Source organism: Plenodomus lingam (assembly GCF_022343315.1).
Source record: "Plenodomus lingam strain CAN1 chromosome Unknown contig_27, whole genome shotgun sequence".
NCBI classification, from domain to species: domain Eukaryota; kingdom Fungi; phylum Ascomycota; class Dothideomycetes; order Pleosporales; family Leptosphaeriaceae; genus Plenodomus; species Plenodomus lingam.
The window spans coordinates 1,227,501-1,244,094 of record NW_027093942.1 but is presented as its reverse complement, the minus strand read 5'-3'; the positions used below and the strand labels follow the sequence as shown (position 1 = coordinate 1,244,094).

At 50.9% G+C, this 16,594-nt stretch overlaps 9 protein-coding genes across 9 annotated transcripts in view; 5 read left to right on the top strand and 4 right to left on the bottom strand.

Annotated features, from left to right (window-relative positions):
* Positions 1 to 1,060: 1,060 nt before the first annotated feature.
* Positions 1,061 to 1,989, top strand: IAQ61_007398 (uncharacterized protein; the record flags this gene model as incomplete). The annotated part of the gene is made up of 2 exons (XM_003840620.1): positions 1,061 to 1,667; positions 1,736 to 1,989. 2 exons carry the CDS (start codon positions 1,061 to 1,063, stop codon positions 1,987 to 1,989), a joined length of 861 nt encoding a protein of 286 aa, XP_003840668.1.
* A 549-nt stretch (positions 1,990 to 2,538) lies between these two features.
* IAQ61_007397 (uncharacterized protein) lies at positions 2,539 to 4,065 on the top strand (the record flags this gene model as incomplete). The annotated part of the gene is made up of 3 exons (XM_066097563.1): positions 2,539 to 2,714; positions 2,903 to 3,071; positions 3,124 to 4,065. Coding segments are annotated over 3 exons (1,284 nt in total), but the record flags the coding sequence as incomplete, so codon positions are not given.
* A 424-nt stretch (positions 4,066 to 4,489) lies between these two features.
* On the top strand, positions 4,490 to 5,552 carry IAQ61_007396 (uncharacterized protein). Its single transcript, XM_003840622.2, has 2 exons — positions 4,490 to 5,275; positions 5,326 to 5,552. Exons 1-2 carry the CDS (start codon positions 4,592 to 4,594, stop codon positions 5,374 to 5,376), a joined length of 735 nt encoding a protein of 244 aa, XP_003840670.2. The 5' UTR covers positions 4,490 to 4,591; the 3' UTR covers positions 5,377 to 5,552.
* A 537-nt stretch (positions 5,553 to 6,089) lies between these two features.
* IAQ61_007395 (uncharacterized protein) lies at positions 6,090 to 7,895 on the top strand (the record flags this gene model as incomplete). The annotated part of the gene is made up of 1 exon (XM_003840623.2): positions 6,090 to 7,895. The coding sequence occupies one exon, from the start codon at positions 6,090 to 6,092 to the stop codon at positions 7,893 to 7,895; it is 1,806 nt and encodes a 601-aa protein (XP_003840671.2).
* Positions 7,896 to 8,052: 157 nt separating this feature from the next.
* IAQ61_007394 (uncharacterized protein) lies at positions 8,053 to 8,789 on the bottom strand (the record flags this gene model as incomplete). Its single annotated transcript, XM_003840624.2, has 3 exons — positions 8,053 to 8,406; positions 8,461 to 8,653; positions 8,725 to 8,789. Coding segments are annotated over 3 exons (420 nt in total), but the record flags the coding sequence as incomplete, so codon positions are not given.
* A 544-nt stretch (positions 8,790 to 9,333) lies between these two features.
* On the bottom strand, positions 9,334 to 12,319 carry CRN1 (Coronin-like protein crn1). Its single transcript, XM_003840625.2, has 7 exons — positions 12,016 to 12,319; positions 11,904 to 11,932; positions 11,791 to 11,850; positions 11,593 to 11,735; positions 11,387 to 11,533; positions 10,868 to 11,329; positions 9,334 to 10,810 (listed from the first exon to the last, which is right to left on the bottom strand). Exons 1-7 carry the CDS (start codon positions 12,047 to 12,049, stop codon positions 9,850 to 9,852), a joined length of 1,836 nt encoding a protein of 611 aa, XP_003840673.1. The 5' UTR covers positions 12,050 to 12,319; the 3' UTR covers positions 9,334 to 9,849.
* A 362-nt stretch (positions 12,320 to 12,681) lies between these two features.
* On the top strand, positions 12,682 to 13,229 carry IAQ61_007392 (uncharacterized protein; the record flags this gene model as incomplete). The annotated part of the gene is made up of 2 exons (XM_066097562.1): positions 12,682 to 12,690; positions 12,738 to 13,229. The coding sequence occupies 2 exons, from the start codon at positions 12,682 to 12,684 to the stop codon at positions 13,227 to 13,229; spliced, it is 501 nt and encodes a 166-aa protein (XP_065952604.1).
* Positions 13,230 to 13,702: 473 nt separating this feature from the next.
* Positions 13,703 to 15,845, bottom strand: IAQ61_007391 (uncharacterized protein; the record flags this gene model as incomplete). Its single annotated transcript, XM_003840627.2, has 2 exons — positions 13,703 to 15,784; positions 15,834 to 15,845. The coding sequence occupies 2 exons, from the start codon at positions 15,843 to 15,845 to the stop codon at positions 13,703 to 13,705; spliced, it is 2,094 nt and encodes a 697-aa protein (XP_003840675.2).
* Positions 15,846 to 16,393: 548 nt separating this feature from the next.
* Positions 16,394 to 16,594, bottom strand: part of IAQ61_007390 (uncharacterized protein) — a gene marked incomplete at both ends in the record, with an annotated part of 1,081 nt that continues 880 nt past the window's right edge. Inside the window, one exon of the mRNA XM_003840628.2 lies at positions 16,394 to 16,594. This exon is cut by the window's right edge and continues 598 nt beyond it. Within this exon, the coding sequence (XP_003840676.2) occupies positions 16,394 to 16,594 (201 nt within the window).

Below are 16,594 nucleotides of genomic sequence, written 5' to 3'. Positions count from 1 at the left end.
GACATGCGTGTGTATCGATATCGAATGAGGAGCTAATGCACGAATCCATTTCACGCATCAGATGGCCTGCGAACGCCATGCGAACGGCATGGCGATGTGCCATCGGAACCAGACAAAAAGGGGTTTCCTTGGGACTGAAACAGCGCTAATCCACATTCAGTTAGAACACCAGCTGCCAAGCTTCAACCACTCTGTGTTCTGGATTGCTCGCCGCCACGCATCAGCAATCTGGAGGACACACGTCTCACCCATCAACCATCTCTCTTTTTCATCTACTCCGTACAGCCGCACCCAATACCGTGAGCTGAGGTAACATTACTGTTGCGCAAAAAGAGCATGTCTTGGGTATGCTTGTCAACGTCGTAATCGGTCATGGACATGCCGTCCCTTCACCTCGTTCCTAGTCCAATTTCCGCGCCAATCCGGGGAAAGGGCAAACGCCATGGGCCACTCTAGAATCCCCCTTAACAGGACACCTATACCTAGGTATTCATGCTCGCATCAGCTTCGAGGCCTATTCCTCGGAGGCGAAATGACAAGTGAATACATACCAACTTCGAGCCCTCTCCGAAGTCTAACTGGCCGAGTATATAGGCAATGATGCGCCTGTCGCAAGCCGAGTCGACGCCATGCACGACTCTATCCGAACCGACTTCATGACATCTATCTAGCGGAGGACCAACATCATTTGGTTCGGCACACGGGTAACGCGGCGCCTACCAAGCTCAGCCGACGGCCCCGTTCTCCCTACATAGACTTGCCACTTCCAGGCAGACCTTCTGGAAATCTCGGCTCGCTCATTAGTAGGAGTACATAGCATCCTAGGTCGTACGTGTCGGATCACATACTGGCTGATGCGGGAAGGGACGTGCCATGTCATCGCAGACGATTATTGAAAGTGTACGACGGCCCCAAGTCGCAATTCATTTCATATCGCGCCTTTACTTGTCTCTCGTTGCTGTACTCGTATTTTCATCTGTCTTTCTTATTCACTCTTGTGTTTCTAGAAATCTCGCGCTCCTTTACTTAATCTGATTGCGCGCATACTACAACTCCAAACATGTTTCCAAGTGTAAGAGAGCGTGCACAGGCGTTTCTGAATGGAGGGCAAGCAACTATACAGACACCACCGCCGCCACCACCAGCACCATCAAAGACATTGAATACTACCACCAAGACAGTGCCAACGAAGCCTGCTGCGAGACCCACAAAGCCCTCACCGCCACCATCAACACGATCGAAAGCAACGCCGTCGAAAGCACCAGCAGCGAAAGCCGCCCCTGCTAAAGCCACGGCGCCAGCGCCATCAACACCCTCGAAAGCAGCGCCTGCAAAATCAATATTTTCAAGAGCTTCACCTGTAAAGGAAAAGACTCCGCCAAAAGCTGCCTCATCTAAACCATCTGCGTCCAAATCCTCTTCCTCGAAACCTACGCCAGCCAAATCAGCGCCTTCAAAACCCGCTCCTTCCAAGTCTACACCGTCGAAGCCTATACCTTCAAGAACAAAATCGACGCCAGCGAAACCGACCCCTTCAAAAGTTGCGCGACCCAGATTTACACGTTCAAAGTCTGCTAGCAGTACCTCATCATCTAGTTCTGATGACGATCTGCCAGAACTCACACCAGGCGATCAACAGGTCGCCGATTTGCGAGCAGCGATCCTGAGTAAGTTCAGCCCAAGCTCCTCTGCAGCCACCAGATTACGTACAGATACTAAGACTCTTCCCCCACAGAACAAGCTTCCAGCGTCACCGGCCTTCAAGGTCGCTCCCTGGCTCTCAATCTCAAGAAGACATCATCGAACGAATGGTACGCCGCACTCAAAGACACTGGTTCGGACAAATATTTGAAGATGTGGATGAATCGCAAAGACACATATGACACGCAGATTGAGGCGCTCGAAGCCTATCTGCGATTTGTGACAAAGAGGAAAGAGAGTATGCAACTCTTCCCTATGAGTCCAAAGATGGGCAGTAAGAGCAAGTGATGTGTCGCAGCAAGCTCCATCATTACGACGTGGTGGTGTCGCCTAATGGAGTTCTATCTTTTCAGATGGAGCCCCTGGACTTGTGCTAATATTTTGTCATGCGTTGATATATGATAAAGAGTGTAAGATAGGTAAGAGGTACGTCTGGGATTCATGTTTTTTGGCGCAATCACATCGGCGCATCATACCGTTACCTCGAACGAAACGAGCGAGGCTGTAAGATCTACTTGTACAACATCCCAGTCACAGGATTAATTCTCCGTAATCGCAGTGTGCAGCATGTCATGAGGAAATGAGGCAGATGTGGGTGGGAACGGCGGTTTGGAAGCTTCTCATTTCCATTCGCCATATACCCCGCCATACTTTCTCCCCTACTACCTTGCAAAGAGTCTGCATATATGTATTGTATAATATCAATGTTCTGCGACAGGCAGACTTTAATATCACCATCCATCTCAACTCAGAGCAACCTCGTACAGGGGGGCAAACAGCAGAATCTAACAATCAATCTGTACCACTGTCGATACACACTTCTATGCATACACAGTCTTACCCCAGTCGCAGTGGCCCTTTTTGGGATTGTTCCATCCTATACCATCCCCATCAGGCTTTGATAGTTTGCCAACATACTCCAGACATGTTGCGCACTCGATCCCAACGGTGCGCCAAAGCCGCGCGGCACGTGACTCTTACTGTGTCATTGAACGTGAAACTGATCTGCTCATGTCTATCGTTTGTCGAGCGCATCGCTGATCTTGAGATGTGTCTGATGAGGATACCCTATGCATTCTTGCATCATAGGGCTGCATGCAGTTCCTGTTCAAGAGTGGTAGCCAATATGATCCACGTTCGCCAACACTCGTGTTTCATCATGACGACACGATTGTACCTAACGTGCTGTTAACATACACAGCTACTTCTGTGCTTGCTCTTTATTCACACTATCAACTTTGCAAACTAGCAAATCCTTTCAGAAGGCTCTGAACAGTAGGATACTTATGATAGTCAACATGGAGAAGATCAGGAAATCAGTCATTGGAAGCTTCGATCCCAACACCGACGTCCCTGACCTGAGTGACAAGGTACGACCACTCAATTTCTTTAACAAGAATTTGTTCACTGATCAATATCTAGGTTTACGTGGTCACGGGCGGGAGTGCTGGAATCGGGTTCGGAATCGTCGCTCATCTCCTTCAGCACAATGCTGCCAAAATCTATTTGCTCTCCAACAAGGAACAACACGCAAGCGAGGCGCAAGAAGCTCTGAAAGAATGGGGCGATGCTAGCAAAGTCGAATGGAGACAATGTAACCTCGAGGACCTTAGACAGACTGACGAAGTCGCGAGATCGCTGGCCAAAGAGTTGACGAGGCTGGATGCGCTCGTGTGCAATGCTGGACTTGGAGTAGGCGTCTACAACGAAACAAAAGACGGATTGGACAGTCACATGCAGGTCAATGTCTTTTCGCAGGCCCATCTCACCCTCACTTTGTTACCGGTACTCCAAAAGACACAGGACTCTCGCATCGTCCACCAGTCCTCTGATCTCCACCGGGCTTCCAAGGCTGAATGGAAGTTCGAGTCCATTGCCGAGATCAATCAGAATATCGGCGCTACCTATCTTTACAATCGTACCAAGCTCGCCCAAATCCTCTTCCTTCGTCAACTTTATGCTCGCATCAAGAAGGGCCAGTTTGGACCCGTCACCGCAGCCACTGGCCTGCCTTATATCAACGCGACTCATCCTGGTGGTGTAGCGACAGACCAACAAAAACAGGCTGAGGAGGCATATGGTGTACTGGGTAAAGTGGGTGTCGCAGCGGTCCGTCCGTTCATGAAGGATCCTGTCAGTCAGGGATGTCGGCCCGCCTTGTTTGCAGCGACGTCGGATGATATTGTCAAAGAGCAGATTCAGAACGCGTACATTGTACCTGACAAGAAGGTTACGGAACCGTCTGATCAAGCCAAGGACAACACTTTATCGCTGAATCTTTGGAGATTGACCAAGGAGATATTAGAATTGAAAGTTGGGGAGTTGCCATACGCAATGCAGATTGACCCTGTCGATCTATAGAAGGGAAAGCGTATATAATATTTAAGCGTCTCTGTCATGAATGCCGATAGTACCACTGAGTTATATTGGTCGATGATGCAAACAGCGAATACAAAAGAGTAAATACAGTTACTTTTCTGAGTATCGGTGATGCGTCATCACGGGTGTCTCGCAATTCATCAACTGTGTAGTATCGTGTTGGCAACATCGTCAGCCAAGGAGACGTCATGGGACTTTTTTAGAATCCTACAGCCTATCGTAAGAATCGAGATGAGCGAATGATCCTTACGCTATCTGTGAACCTGTTAAAGCCGTAGGGAATCAGGCGCGATGCTTTTTGCTACCCCGCTACTTGATCGCCCGAAGTGGGGGTTCCAAGAGCGTTGCAGTGGGTAACACCTGAGTCATTATGAGTTAACTGCCCGGTCCAGCATACTCTAGTTGAGGTGTAGAATCCAAGTAGACATTACAGCTTGCTTTAGTATCCAGTTTTCAAATCATACTACCCCCCAGTCTTCACAACAACCGTATCTTCTTTAGCTTGACCATCATGTCCAAACTCACCGACTTCAAGCTCCTGTCTTTTGATGTATATGGCACGCTCATCGATTGGGAGCGTGGAGCGCTTACCGCACTGGAGCCCATGCTCAATAAGTCTGGCAAGGCCGGCACGCTCGATCGCAAGTACATACTGCAAGTTCTGCACAGGATCGAGTCTGCGGAACAAAATGAGCACCCGACAATGAAGTACGCCGACCTTTTGAAGCTTGTGCATCCTAAACTCTGCAAGGAACTCGGGCTCGTGGAGCCGAGCAAGGACGAGACCGAGGCCTTTGGCGAGAGTGTAGGTGACTGGCCTGCGTTCCCAGACACGGTAGAAGCGCTCAAGCGGCTGAGCAAAGTGTACAAACTGGTTGTCTTGTCCAATGTCGACAACGAATCTTTCAAAAAGGGCAATGCAAATGGACTTCAGGGCTTCAAGTTTGATGCCGTCTACACGGCCCAGGATATCGGAAGCTACAAGCCCGACCTAAAGAACTTCAAGTACATGCTCGAGCATGTCAAGGAGGCTTTTGGTGTGGAGAAGCACGAGGTGCTTCAGACTGCACAGAGTCAGTACCATGATCATCATCCAGCCAAGGAGATGGGTATCAAGAGTAGCTGGATCTATCGTCCTGGAGCAATCATGGGAAATAGGGATGATCCCGTGTGCAACTGGAAGTTCGACACATTGGTAGGCACTCTGGTCCATTATCCTTGAACTGTTCTGCTAACGCGTTCTAGGCTGAGATGGCAGATGCGGTTGAGAAGGAATTGTCCGAGAAAGGGAATTAAAGCTTAGAATTGCATAGCTATAGTTATGCTCGATGGCACTGCCTACAATGCATTGCACATATCTCAACAAGCCATTGTATCATAGCTTTGGTTCTTGAGTATTTCGGATGTGGGATGAACTGCGCCTGCTTCTGTCTACCAGACGCTCAAACAGACATTTGTTCTTCTGCTATTGAGGGGCAAGGAGAGATTATTCATTCGAGGTTCTTTGAGGCATTTCATGACATGGAAGTGTTGTTCACTATTGCGATTATATCAAACGAAAGCCGTTTCAAGTCTTGTGTTATTGTTGAGTAACACCTGAGCCCTCCAATAGGCTGGTCCATGTTTACCCTACTTTGATGAACAATTTGGGTCGTTGTACTGCTACTCAAGTGCTGGATATTGAGCGAAAACTTCGTGTCCACTGCATATTGCGTGAAAGAAGATTATACATGGAAGCAGGTCTACAACAGAGCTCAAGTATTATACGACCTATGCTTAGGAAAATGGGTGCAAATCTATCCCTGCCAAAAGATGGCAAGGCATTGGGTGTCTCGGCAATCGGCTAAGTCAAGTTAGGTCATTGAACGTCATCTTGGTTAGGGTCAACCTGTTGGTTCTAGTCCTCATCATCCTACACAACCATGAACTCGAACTACCCGCGCATCTGACCTACAGAACCTGCTTCTGGATCTAAACGAGATAGCAAGCACCTTCATCAAAGTTGGTATATGGAGGACCAGCAACGTATGCCAGCCTCGGGTGAGGCGGACCACAACATGCACGGACCGATCTCCTTGAGATGGCGCAAACGACGGCTGACCCTTGGCATTATCTTCTTCATCACAACTGTGTTTCTCTTCTGGTACTTTGGAGCATTCGGAGACAACTGGCAGTATTCGCCAAAACCGGCCCCAAAACCACCAGCACAGCCAAATGGACCGTTGGTCGTTACTCTTCCGGGCTACGGATCCTTCCAAGGCACCCAAATACTCAAAAACTTGAAAAAGACGGCATCTTTGGATCGGCCTGTGGATGCATGGATGGGAATAGAGTATGCCACTCAGCCTGTTGATCTTGATCGATTCAAGCCTGTCACATGGCCCAAAGCTTTTGATGGCACAAAAGATGCATCGTCCTCGGGACCCGCCTGCTTCCAGAATATGTATGACTCGGTCGGGCAGTCTGAGGCTTGTCTGACCATCAATGTCTATCGGCCATCGAATATACCAATGGGAAAGAAACTTCCCGCCTTGGTTTTCCTTCACGGGGGCTCTTTTGTCTTTGGTTCCCACCGGAGTTTTGATGGTGCCACATTTGTGGCGAAGAGTAAGCAGCCCTTGATGGTGGTCACCGTGCAATACCGTTTAGGCGCGCTGGGTACCCTTCCAGCCAAGTTTATGGAAGAGGCAGACCTATTGAACCTAGGTATCCGCGATCAAAGGTTAATGCTGGAGTTTGTCCAAAAATACATTGGCGAGTTTGGCGGTGATGCAGATAAAATTACTCTTGGAGGCCAGAGTGCGGGCGGTCATTCCGTGGGTATTCACTTGTTCCATCATTATGGCGACGACGCAGGCAGGAAACCCTTGTTCAGCCAGGCTATTCTCTCCTCCGGTTCTCCGACAGCGCGTGCATTTCCTGGCGTGGATAGCGCATTGTACCAGCGACAAGTAGAGCAATTTATGGACTACATTAATTGTCCATTGACGCCTGGGGCGGCAGCTCTCAAGTGTCTCCGCTCTGCGGAAGCCGATGACATTCAATTCATATCGACCTCACTGTACAACGCACACAACTACAACATTACTTGGCCGTGGCAACCAGTTTCCCCAGGCCCTTTGCTGGAAAAGCGCGGATCACAATCGGGCAAGGACGGCACATTTTACAAAATGCCCGTCTTGATCTCCTCCACCACGGACGAAGGCAAGTCTTTTGCACCCCAAGATCTACACCGCGCCGAAGAGTTTCTCAATTTCTGGGCCAACCTCGCACCAGCTCTTTCAAACGCAGATCTCGTTGAACTGGAGACATTGTATCCTGAAACAAACGCAAAGAATCTACTTGCAAACACGAATTATGTCTCCTTGCAATTTGAACGTATTGCCGCAGCCTATGGAGATTATGCGTACATATGCCCAGTGCAAGATACAGCAACAAGACTTGCATTGGCCGGTGCCCCCGTCTATAAAGCAAGATTCAATACACCCAACTGGGCTCCTGCGTACATGGGTGTTCCTCACGCGAGCGATGCAGCGTACTTCAACGGACAGGCAAGAACGCAGTATCCCGAAATAGCAGACTTGTACAGTGCCTACTGGGCCAGCTTTGTCGCTAGCGGTGATCCGAATACACATGCTGCAGCCGGTGCGCCGACATGGGAAAAATACACGGGTGCGGAGAAGAACGGTATGCAGCTGGTGGTGAATCCGCCCGATAAGGGAGGTGCAATTATGGAAAAGGAGGAAGAGGGTATCAGAATGGAGCAATGCAGATGGTGGCGAGATGAGGATAGGGCGATGAGACTGAACAAATAGCTTCGCCCTCTTGCATATAATGATTCTGTTTTCTCACAATTATATTAGGCTTTTCATATTCATAATCAAATCCACAGATGAATGAGCAGGCTCTTGATGATGGCCATGATGACATCAATTATGAGACCAAATCACTGAGAAACGTACCAACACGCAAATTATATCGTAATCAGTGACCAGACGTGAAACTGGCGTACAATGAGCTTCACTGAATTGAAAGAAGAAAGATGATTTCAAAATGGTAGTTTATTCAAATGTTTCTCTCGGCTTCGAAGGTGCTACACTCGCAAAAAAGCTGTCTGCCCTACATCACCATTCGCTATCATAATAGTGCCATGAATCCATGTCTTTACATCACAACACACCAGCATGACTCTTCGCATCCACAGCAATCGCAGGACTCGCCGCACGAGACTGGTTTAGGCTTGACGATGGAGGAGATGGAGGAGGCAGCGCTGGCAGGCATGACGGCAGTATGTGCGAGTGGAGTGGAGTCGCGGCAGTAGTGGTACTAATAGAGAATTAATTAGATCAAGTCTCATTCCATGAGCAAAACTGCTCTTACATGGCTGGGCTTCGGGGAGAAGATCGTGGCCGAGCGTGGGATGTGGTAGATGTGAATGGTGTGGATGAGTTGGAGTTGTAGCTGGAGTTGGAGTGTAGCGAGGAAAAAGCACAAGGACAGGAGCGTAGTGTGAGACTTTATATCTGTAGAAGAAGAGGCCCACGTTGACAAATTGCCAGATCGACGTGGTTGCCTGAGAACAAAGTTCAGCGTCCTGGCAGGCCATGGATCCTAGGCCATTTGTCCACATTCAGTACAACTTACTCATACTCAAACATGCAGCCTTTCACCCTGAAGCATGCATACTGTGGCACTTTGCAGACAAACGCCTACCTGTATCCAGCTATCAATTCACCTATTGGCCAAAAGACCACACTCCCCGCGGCCCACACCGCCATCTCTCCTCTAAAACGGCATCATCCGCCATATCAAAAATCAAAGAGGGGGCGCAGCAAACGTGGCTCAGCCCTCCAGACCCCGAGGCCACGATGTATCATTGGCCAGAGAAGGTAAAACGCATGTACCTACACCAGAGACGCCGACATGGATACGACAAGGAGCAAGGGGGGAGGGAGCATTGCGCGGCCAAGCACCACCAAGCTTCGTGGCGCTGACAGCTTGGATGAAAAAATCCCGCATGAGAACTAGGCATAAGCTTTGCCAAGTCCTGTCCCAGGTGCTTAGGAGTGAAGGATCGATGCAAGTTGATTGGCCTGGCTAACACAAGCGCTGAGAAGAGCGAGGCATACGAGTGTTTCGCTGGTCAGGTCTAAAGGTACATGTTCGTAAGCCATTGTGGCTGACGAAGATGTGAGACCGAATTATCTCCGTCGAGCGGGAATGATAGGATGATGAGAGTGACCGGGACCCTCAGCGAGGTTGAAAGTAGGACAGTGATAGCCAGGAGTAAGTAGTCAAGAGAAACGGCATGAAACATGGTTTGATCGGCAATACAACTGGCTTCATTCCCAGCCGAATTTCGTCCCTATTGACCTTGTCAATCTCTCCTGCCCACAACAACGCTCAACAAGTTCAGAGAGACGACACCCACTGTTAGGCTCGACGCAAAAATGAAATTAAGAGTGCGAATAAGAAGACATGGTATATATTGACTTTTTTTCCAAAACAATGCCGCTACCCTAAACACCTTGGGGAATAAGCAAGCAAAGCAAAGCAGGCTGACTGAATGGCCAACAATACCTACACATACAACAAGACCTACTTGAGAACCATCGTACACATCAGCCAAACCAACCCCATACATTCCGCTCAAAAGCAACCAAAACACTGGCTCCCAATCGTCTTCTAGGCACCATCGCCATGATCACTTCGTGCACTGAGTCGACATGTCAGCCTCGACTACACTACGCAACGGGCAAATAATGTAAATCAAGACCTAGCCTCCTCGAGCTCCAACTCCAGCTGCCGAATACGCTCGTCCTTTTCACGGTCCGAAGGTCCCTGTGATCCTAGCTTGGACTTGAGCGTCGTCACCTCGCGCACCAGGACGGCAATCTGGTCGGACTGGTCGGACATGACCTTGTTCTGGTGTTCGAGCTGGGACTTGATGTCGCCTAGAGCGTCTCGCAGGGCGCCGGCGGGTCCACTAGAGCTGGGCGTAGAGGTTGTGGCAGAGGAAGGTGTAGGTTCTGCAACAGACGAGGCCGATTTGACGTGGGACGGTGTGAATGCTGGTGCAGGAGTGGCTTTCGCGACTGGTTCTGATTCCTTCTTCTCTTCTTGTCGTGTAGCAGCAACTGTTGGGCGTTCAAAGGGTTTCGGTACCTCCTCGAAGCTCGAAGCGCTTCCATTGTCTGACACGTCGTCCTTGTCTGCAAACTTGGATGCTCCAGCTGCCAGTGAATCTTTGTTATCCTTCATCGATAGTGCCGGTCCACGAAAGGCGGTAGATGCTGGTGTGGGTTCGGGCGTAGGCTTTGGCGCCTCAGCCTTGGTTGGCGAGGACTGGGCTACGGCGACGGGCGGGGGCTTGTAGTCTGAGGAAACCTCTTGAGGGGCCCCGCCATCGTACACACTCTCAAGGGAGATCTTGGGCGGCAATGCAGTCTTTCCAGCGAACCACTCAGCGGCTGTAACACCAGGCTTGGACCCAGTAGTGGGTGGGTAGATGTCGCTCTGGAACATTTCGGATCGACGAGGGACGATGAAGGAGACGGGCTCAATGTAGGAGTCGTTGACAGTCTTGAAGCAGCGGAGTACTTCATTCTCATGAAGATTGATGCCGCGCTTGGGAAGGAAAGCGATACCGCGCTGTGGATCACCAGACTTGTACTCGGAGAGGTATTCAAATTTGTCGTTCTCGTATTCGTAGTAGCGAATGTTGCCATCACTGTGAAAAGTCAGTCTCGGCCCACATGTCTCTGTCAGCATCATCCTGTGTACTCACCCCTTGCCAGCCAGGTACAGACAGGAGGTACCATCGTCCCAGAAGGGCATGCAGACACCCGAGATGGAGTCGAGAATCTGGAAACCGCCAATGGGCTCGGCGGGGTTGCGCGGATCCCACAAGCCAAGTTGGCGATCGCTCATGCGCGAAAAGCCGGTGGTGGCAATGCGGTCGGTCTCACCCATCCACACAGCGCGACTGTTCTTGGCACCTGGATGACCAGGAACTTCCTGCGCGGGCTTCTCCTGCCGCACATCCCACACGCGCAGCTTCTTGTCTCGGCTGGTGGTGACGAGAAGGGCGCCGTCGGGGCTCCACGAGAGCGACTGTACAATGTCGTTGTGTTTGAGGGTGAGTTTTGCCACACCGGCTTCCACGTCCCAGAGCTTGACCGTATAGTCGCCAGACGCGGAGGCGAGGACGTTTTCGGCGGCCGAGTTGAAGAGCACATGTCCGACTTTCCTGCAGGACGATTAGAGAAGGTATGCGAGACAAGGAGACAAAGGCGCATAGTCGGACCTCATGTGGCCGCTCAGTCGCGCAACCGGCGCGACATCAGCGGGCTCTTCGGCATCCGTGTGCAGTGTAAAGTTTTCGGGCACCTTCCAGATGAAGACCTTGCCGTCGTCCGAGGCCGAGGAGATGAGCGAATCGTTGAAGGGACTCCTATGCGACGCATTAGCCTACTCTGCGCCTTCTGGCAGGCACAGCGGCACGAAGCGTACCAGTCGGTGTCGAGGACAGCAGCCGTGTGGCCGCGGAAGAGGGGCAGCTGGTCGGGAGCACGACCGCGCTCGTTGATGGGGATGACGGCAAAGGCACCACCGCCGCTGGCTTCCCAGTTCACCGAGACGTATTCTGGGTTGGCCTATGGGTCTATGAGTCTACTGTTTTGCGCCAGGGCGCGTGCGCGCTATGCTGACCTTGATCAGATTTGTGTCCCAGGCATTCTTGGAGATGCGCAGGTTATCGTAGCATTGCTCCTAAGATGGGTATGAGTTGCAGCTCGTTGATTGACATGGACATGATTGTCTACCTTCTTGGTGCCCTTTCCAAATACGTGGCCTAGAATATCGCGCGTTTCGTGTCAGTGCCACTGCGCTTACAAAGTAGCTGGGAGCTGTCGCGGACCCAGTGTGTGCACTCACGATATTTGGATGCTCTCACAAAACGGCCGGCCATGGCTGTGTAGTCTTCAAAAAAGGAGGCTTCTAGGAGGAGTACGGCAGTACGGATGTGGTAGAAATGTAGGCAGCCTGTGGCCCTCGTTTTCCAGTATAAGTCGAGGCGTAAGAAGAGGGTGAGATTGGGAGAGGAGGAGAGGAGAGAGGCTGTGCAGTGTGGGTTTGGTTCCAATTGCGTTTCAACCTTTCACAAGAGTTGGGCCCCAAGCCAACGTTACGGTCGCATAACAAAGGTCACGTGGTCCTTGGACCCTGTCCGTTGGCGTCCCCGGACAATCATCCACTGATTGATGCCAGCATATCCCGGGTCAGGTGCATTGGGCTAGGTTACTCCACCACCACCTCCACCACCTCCACCTGTCGGCCGCACATTCTTGCCCACCTTGTCCAAACCCTCGTCGACAGCTGTCTAGTCCTGCATAGTATGCCTAGCCATGCGTCAATCGCCCAGTTACGTTCATGGCCGTTATGCAGCCCTACAAGGAACACCAATCACAGCACCACAACCTCACCTGGAGTCTGGCCAGGGAGCATCCAAAGACTCCATGTACCGGTAACCCGCTTTAAAGACAGTGAAATCAAGGGTGTCAAGTGACGTGTATTCTTTACACAAAGATATCAAGCAGATGCATGACACTGGTATATCATCTACTCAGACATCTGGTCGGCTCTCATTTGGTATGCAGGTTCAGCATCATACCAGAAACCTTTGCAGGTTCCAGCTGAGCGGCAGAGAAACAAACTCAAATCTCCTCCAAAGCCTTCCGTCCCGCCCCAAACTCGCGCATCCCCAATTCATCACATCGCTCTTTAAGCCAGGTCGCCCAGTCCCCGTCTCCAGCACACATGGCTACGTTCTCTTCGGGATAGGCAACCCATTGTATCCCACACACCGCTTTATCAACACCCTTATTGAACAGTCGCGTCTGCTCTACACTCCAGTCCTGGAAGATACTGGACAACTGCTCAAGCACCGTACGCTTGAACTCCGCCTCCAGCATGCGCGAATACCTGGCCACAAACCTACGCCGGCTCGCGCGAGTCTTGCGATCCGTCGTGTTCTGGTAATCATAGGGCATTGGCAAGGTACAGCCATCTACCGCTCGTTGATGAGCGAGGTAGGCGTCGAGCGCGGGGACGAAATCCAGGGTCGAGGGAACGATGCTGCGATAGGTTGAGGGGTGCGAAAGATGTGTGTCGACGAGCGCGTGGATTTGGGTGAGCAAATTGCCTATGGAATGTCCCATGGCCCATGGCTCCATAGCTTGGGCGCCGAGTGTCATGATAGTGGAGGGCATGGCAAAAGTGTGAGTCATGTTGAGTAGTGGAGAGCTTGCTTGAGAGTCGTAATATCTATCGGGCTGGGTGGATCAAGTGAGTTGGACAACTGCTTTCTAGATCGAGATGGAGGATTCTGAATTATATTAGAGTTCTCCTCTCTCAAAGTTATGCACCAGTGTGCTTGGGCGTGTGAGTCTGTGTGAAACAAGTCCAAGTTCGACAACATCTGGTTAGTTCTAGCCTCTTATACTGTAAAAGAAATATGGGCCAACACTGTGTTGGATCTCCACCCTTTGCCTGTTCACAATCATTCTTGTTTTCTTGGATTCACATTGTCGTACACCATGCTATTCCCCATGACAATCCGCATCTACGTATGCGCAGTCACCCCATGTGGAATAGGTATCCATAGGACCTTGGCCGCCCGCGCCACATTGTCTTCTACCGCAACAGCAATACACATAACAGGCTTCGGTTTCAACGGCTTGAGATCCCAGCCTAGACACTCTGGTCGTCTCAGTTCATGGGTGAGCGTCAAGCTCCAATCTCCATTGCCTTTCCTAACGGGACCTAGATTAATGGGAGTAAGTTCGCCGTCAACATAGATTTGGATGGAGGCAAAACCAGCTGCATTGCCACGGATATGAATCTTCATCGCGTTGGTACAGTCGGCCACTGCTTCGGCATAGGCATCGGCGGTGAGTTGAGAGCTCTTCGGTGCTAACTCTGATTCGCCTATTGACTGGCACAATGGTATCATGTCGGTAGGCAGTGCAGGCGTGGAAGGTGGCGGAATACGGTTTTTTGTAGCTTGCTCATATGCATACGCGTACTCGAGAAGCTTGTAGTCTTCATACGCCTTGACAGCGAAGGTCAAGTTGACCGGCATACCCTTTTTGCTCATGACACCCATGGGCACGCTGACGGTGGGGACTCCTAAATGTCGAATTGCACGGTTACCATTGGAGTACTTGACACCATTTCGCAAGCTGTGCGTTGTACTCTCCAGGTTTGTCTCAAGATCTGCTAATCCAACATCGCCCTGTGCAGGAAAGGCAACGACATCCAGTTTATTGTTGTCCATCCAGTCTTCAAGATCACGTTTGCGTTGTGCTTCAAGGGCTTTGAGAGCCCGTTCCATGCCCTGGACACTGTGAATTGAACTTTCTTTGATCTGGCTGAGAAGAGAGGGCAGGCCGGGGTAATCGATCCAGTTTCTCACTTCAAGAAACTTGTCCGGTAGGTACCCTTGAGGTTTCGGAAAGAGCATTGCGGGGTCTTTAATGTCCGTTAGGCTCTTGATATTCTCGTCGTTGTTCTTGACCAGGAATTCGTTCCAGGCCTGCGCGATCAGATGGCTCCGTTCCAACAGATTCCAGTCCGCTGGTCGACCATCCACATTGTTCGCTTCGCCAGAGGTAGAATCATTCTCGTAATTTGTGATGAGAGGAAAGTCGGTGTAAACTACTTCTGCGCCTAAGGCTTCCAAGTCCTTTGCGGCCTTCTTCCACAGCTCAATCACTTCTTCCGAAACAAACGTAGGTTTGGCATACGGATCTGAGTCTTTTTTTCCCACGTACAAGTTTGGCACTCCAATCCTCTTTCCTCTCAAAGCGTCCGTGTTTTTCAGAGAGTTGTAGTCGATCGCCTGAGGTTTCGGTACCGCTATGTGCCTTTGTTCACGGATGAAGTCACCTGCAGTGTCGTCATCCGGTGTTGCAATCACAGTCAGCAGATCCATCATGTCGCTCACTGATCGCGCATATGGTGAAGGTACGTCACAAGTGATATATAGGGGCCATAGACCTCTACAGCTTAACAAGCCCTTTGATGGCGTGTAGCAAACCAGTCCATTGTTAGAAGCTGGACTTCGGCCACTGCTGACAGTTTCGCTAGCCATACCGAAGGCTGCCATGCTTGCTGCAACAGAAGTTGCCGCGCCGTTTGAGGAGCCAGAGGAGAAAGCGCCTGTAAGATAGCGCGAGTTGTAGGGAGACTCGGCGCGGCCATACATGCCTCTTTGCATGCCTCCTGCAGCCATGGGTGGCATATTTGTCTTCCCCAGTAATACGGCACCAGCAGCTCTCAGCTTTTCGGCGATGGCTGAATCTTTGCTCGACATGACGCCTTTGAGTGCAGGCGAGCCGTTGGTTACGCTCATGCCGGCCACTTTGTAGCTGTCTTTGATCGCGTATGGGATTCCTTCAAGCGCGCGTGGTGCCAGCCCTTGGCTTCTCCGTGCATCTGATGCGGTTGCCTCTTCGAAAACCTTAGGGTTGATGATGGTAAATGCATTGAGGCCGCCGCACGTGTCGTAAGTGGCAATGCGGTTCATATAGGCTACGGCCAGGTCTATGCTGGTCACCTTTCTGGACTCTAGAGCCTCTCTATGCTGCTCGATACTCGCTTCTACAATATTGAACCCCGCCAATTTTGGGGCGGTTGAGGAAACCTAGTGCTACGTCAGTGCTGTGTTTCTGGGTGATGGCCGTTCCACTTACCATCATCATCATCATGTAAGACTTGTATACTCTGTGTACACTTGTTTTGATTTGGTGTTCAGATGACAGGCCGATAGTATTGACGGATGGGATGGGAGATGAATGAAGGGGGATCATTAGGTGTTTCAAGGAAGACAGCTTATAATTGTGGGTGTGATCCAGAGGGAAAGCACAGCAAGTGGTGACTTGCATGCTTCCCCACTTTCAGATAGTCGGTTGCGCCTTCCCTGACCGGCTAAGCAGCCAGATAAGGGACAGAGACAGACAGTCGCCATGTAGCCCCCCTATCATGCCATGCCTACATTCGACACCAGGCTGGCCCTGTGTAGCGAGAAAGCGGCCAAGCAAGATTTACATATATATATATATGTGTGTGTATGTGTATATGTACATGTGTACATGTATAAAGCGATTGGGACCTCCCGAGGAAAAGTGACATATCAGATGGGGGTACACGCATTTTGCCACGGCGCCTAGTCCTGCCAGAACTATCCTATTCGGCTGCCCATGCCCATGTCCATGTCCATGTCCATGTCCATGATTCTCCCTTCTCTCCTTCTCTAGGCAGTGCTTGCCCACAGTGCCTTGACCCTCGTGCTCCCTGCAACCAGACCACACAAGCCCATCCAGCCCAGATTCCAACCAGGGATGCCACCCGTGGCGCTACTGAAATGAAGAGCCATGGGCAACCATGCGCTCGCAATCATGAGATCGGTCCACCACCTAGAGTCGAACTTGGCGTCCTCTTCGTCCTGGTATTC

Excerpts from the sequence above, each read along its gene's own strand:
- IAQ61_007396 (XM_003840622.2), top strand. The coding sequence starts at position 4,592 with ATGTCCAAACTCACCGACTTCAAGCTCCTGTCTTTTGATGTATATGGC. Across the intron at positions 5,276-5,325 it reads ACTGGAAGTTCGACACATTG|GCTGAGATGGCAGATGCGGT; the intron begins GTAGGCACTCTG and ends AACGCGTTCTAG.
- CRN1 (XM_003840625.2), bottom strand. The coding sequence starts at position 12,049 with ATGGCCGGCCGTTTTGTGAGAGCATCCAAATATC. Across the intron at positions 11,534-11,592 it reads GCTGTCCTCGACACCGACTG|GAGTCCCTTCAACGATTCGC; the intron begins GTACGCTTCGTG and ends TGCGTCGCATAG. Across the intron at positions 11,330-11,386 it reads CGACTGAGCGGCCACATGAG|GAAAGTCGGACATGTGCTCT; the intron begins GTCCGACTATGC and ends ATCGTCCTGCAG.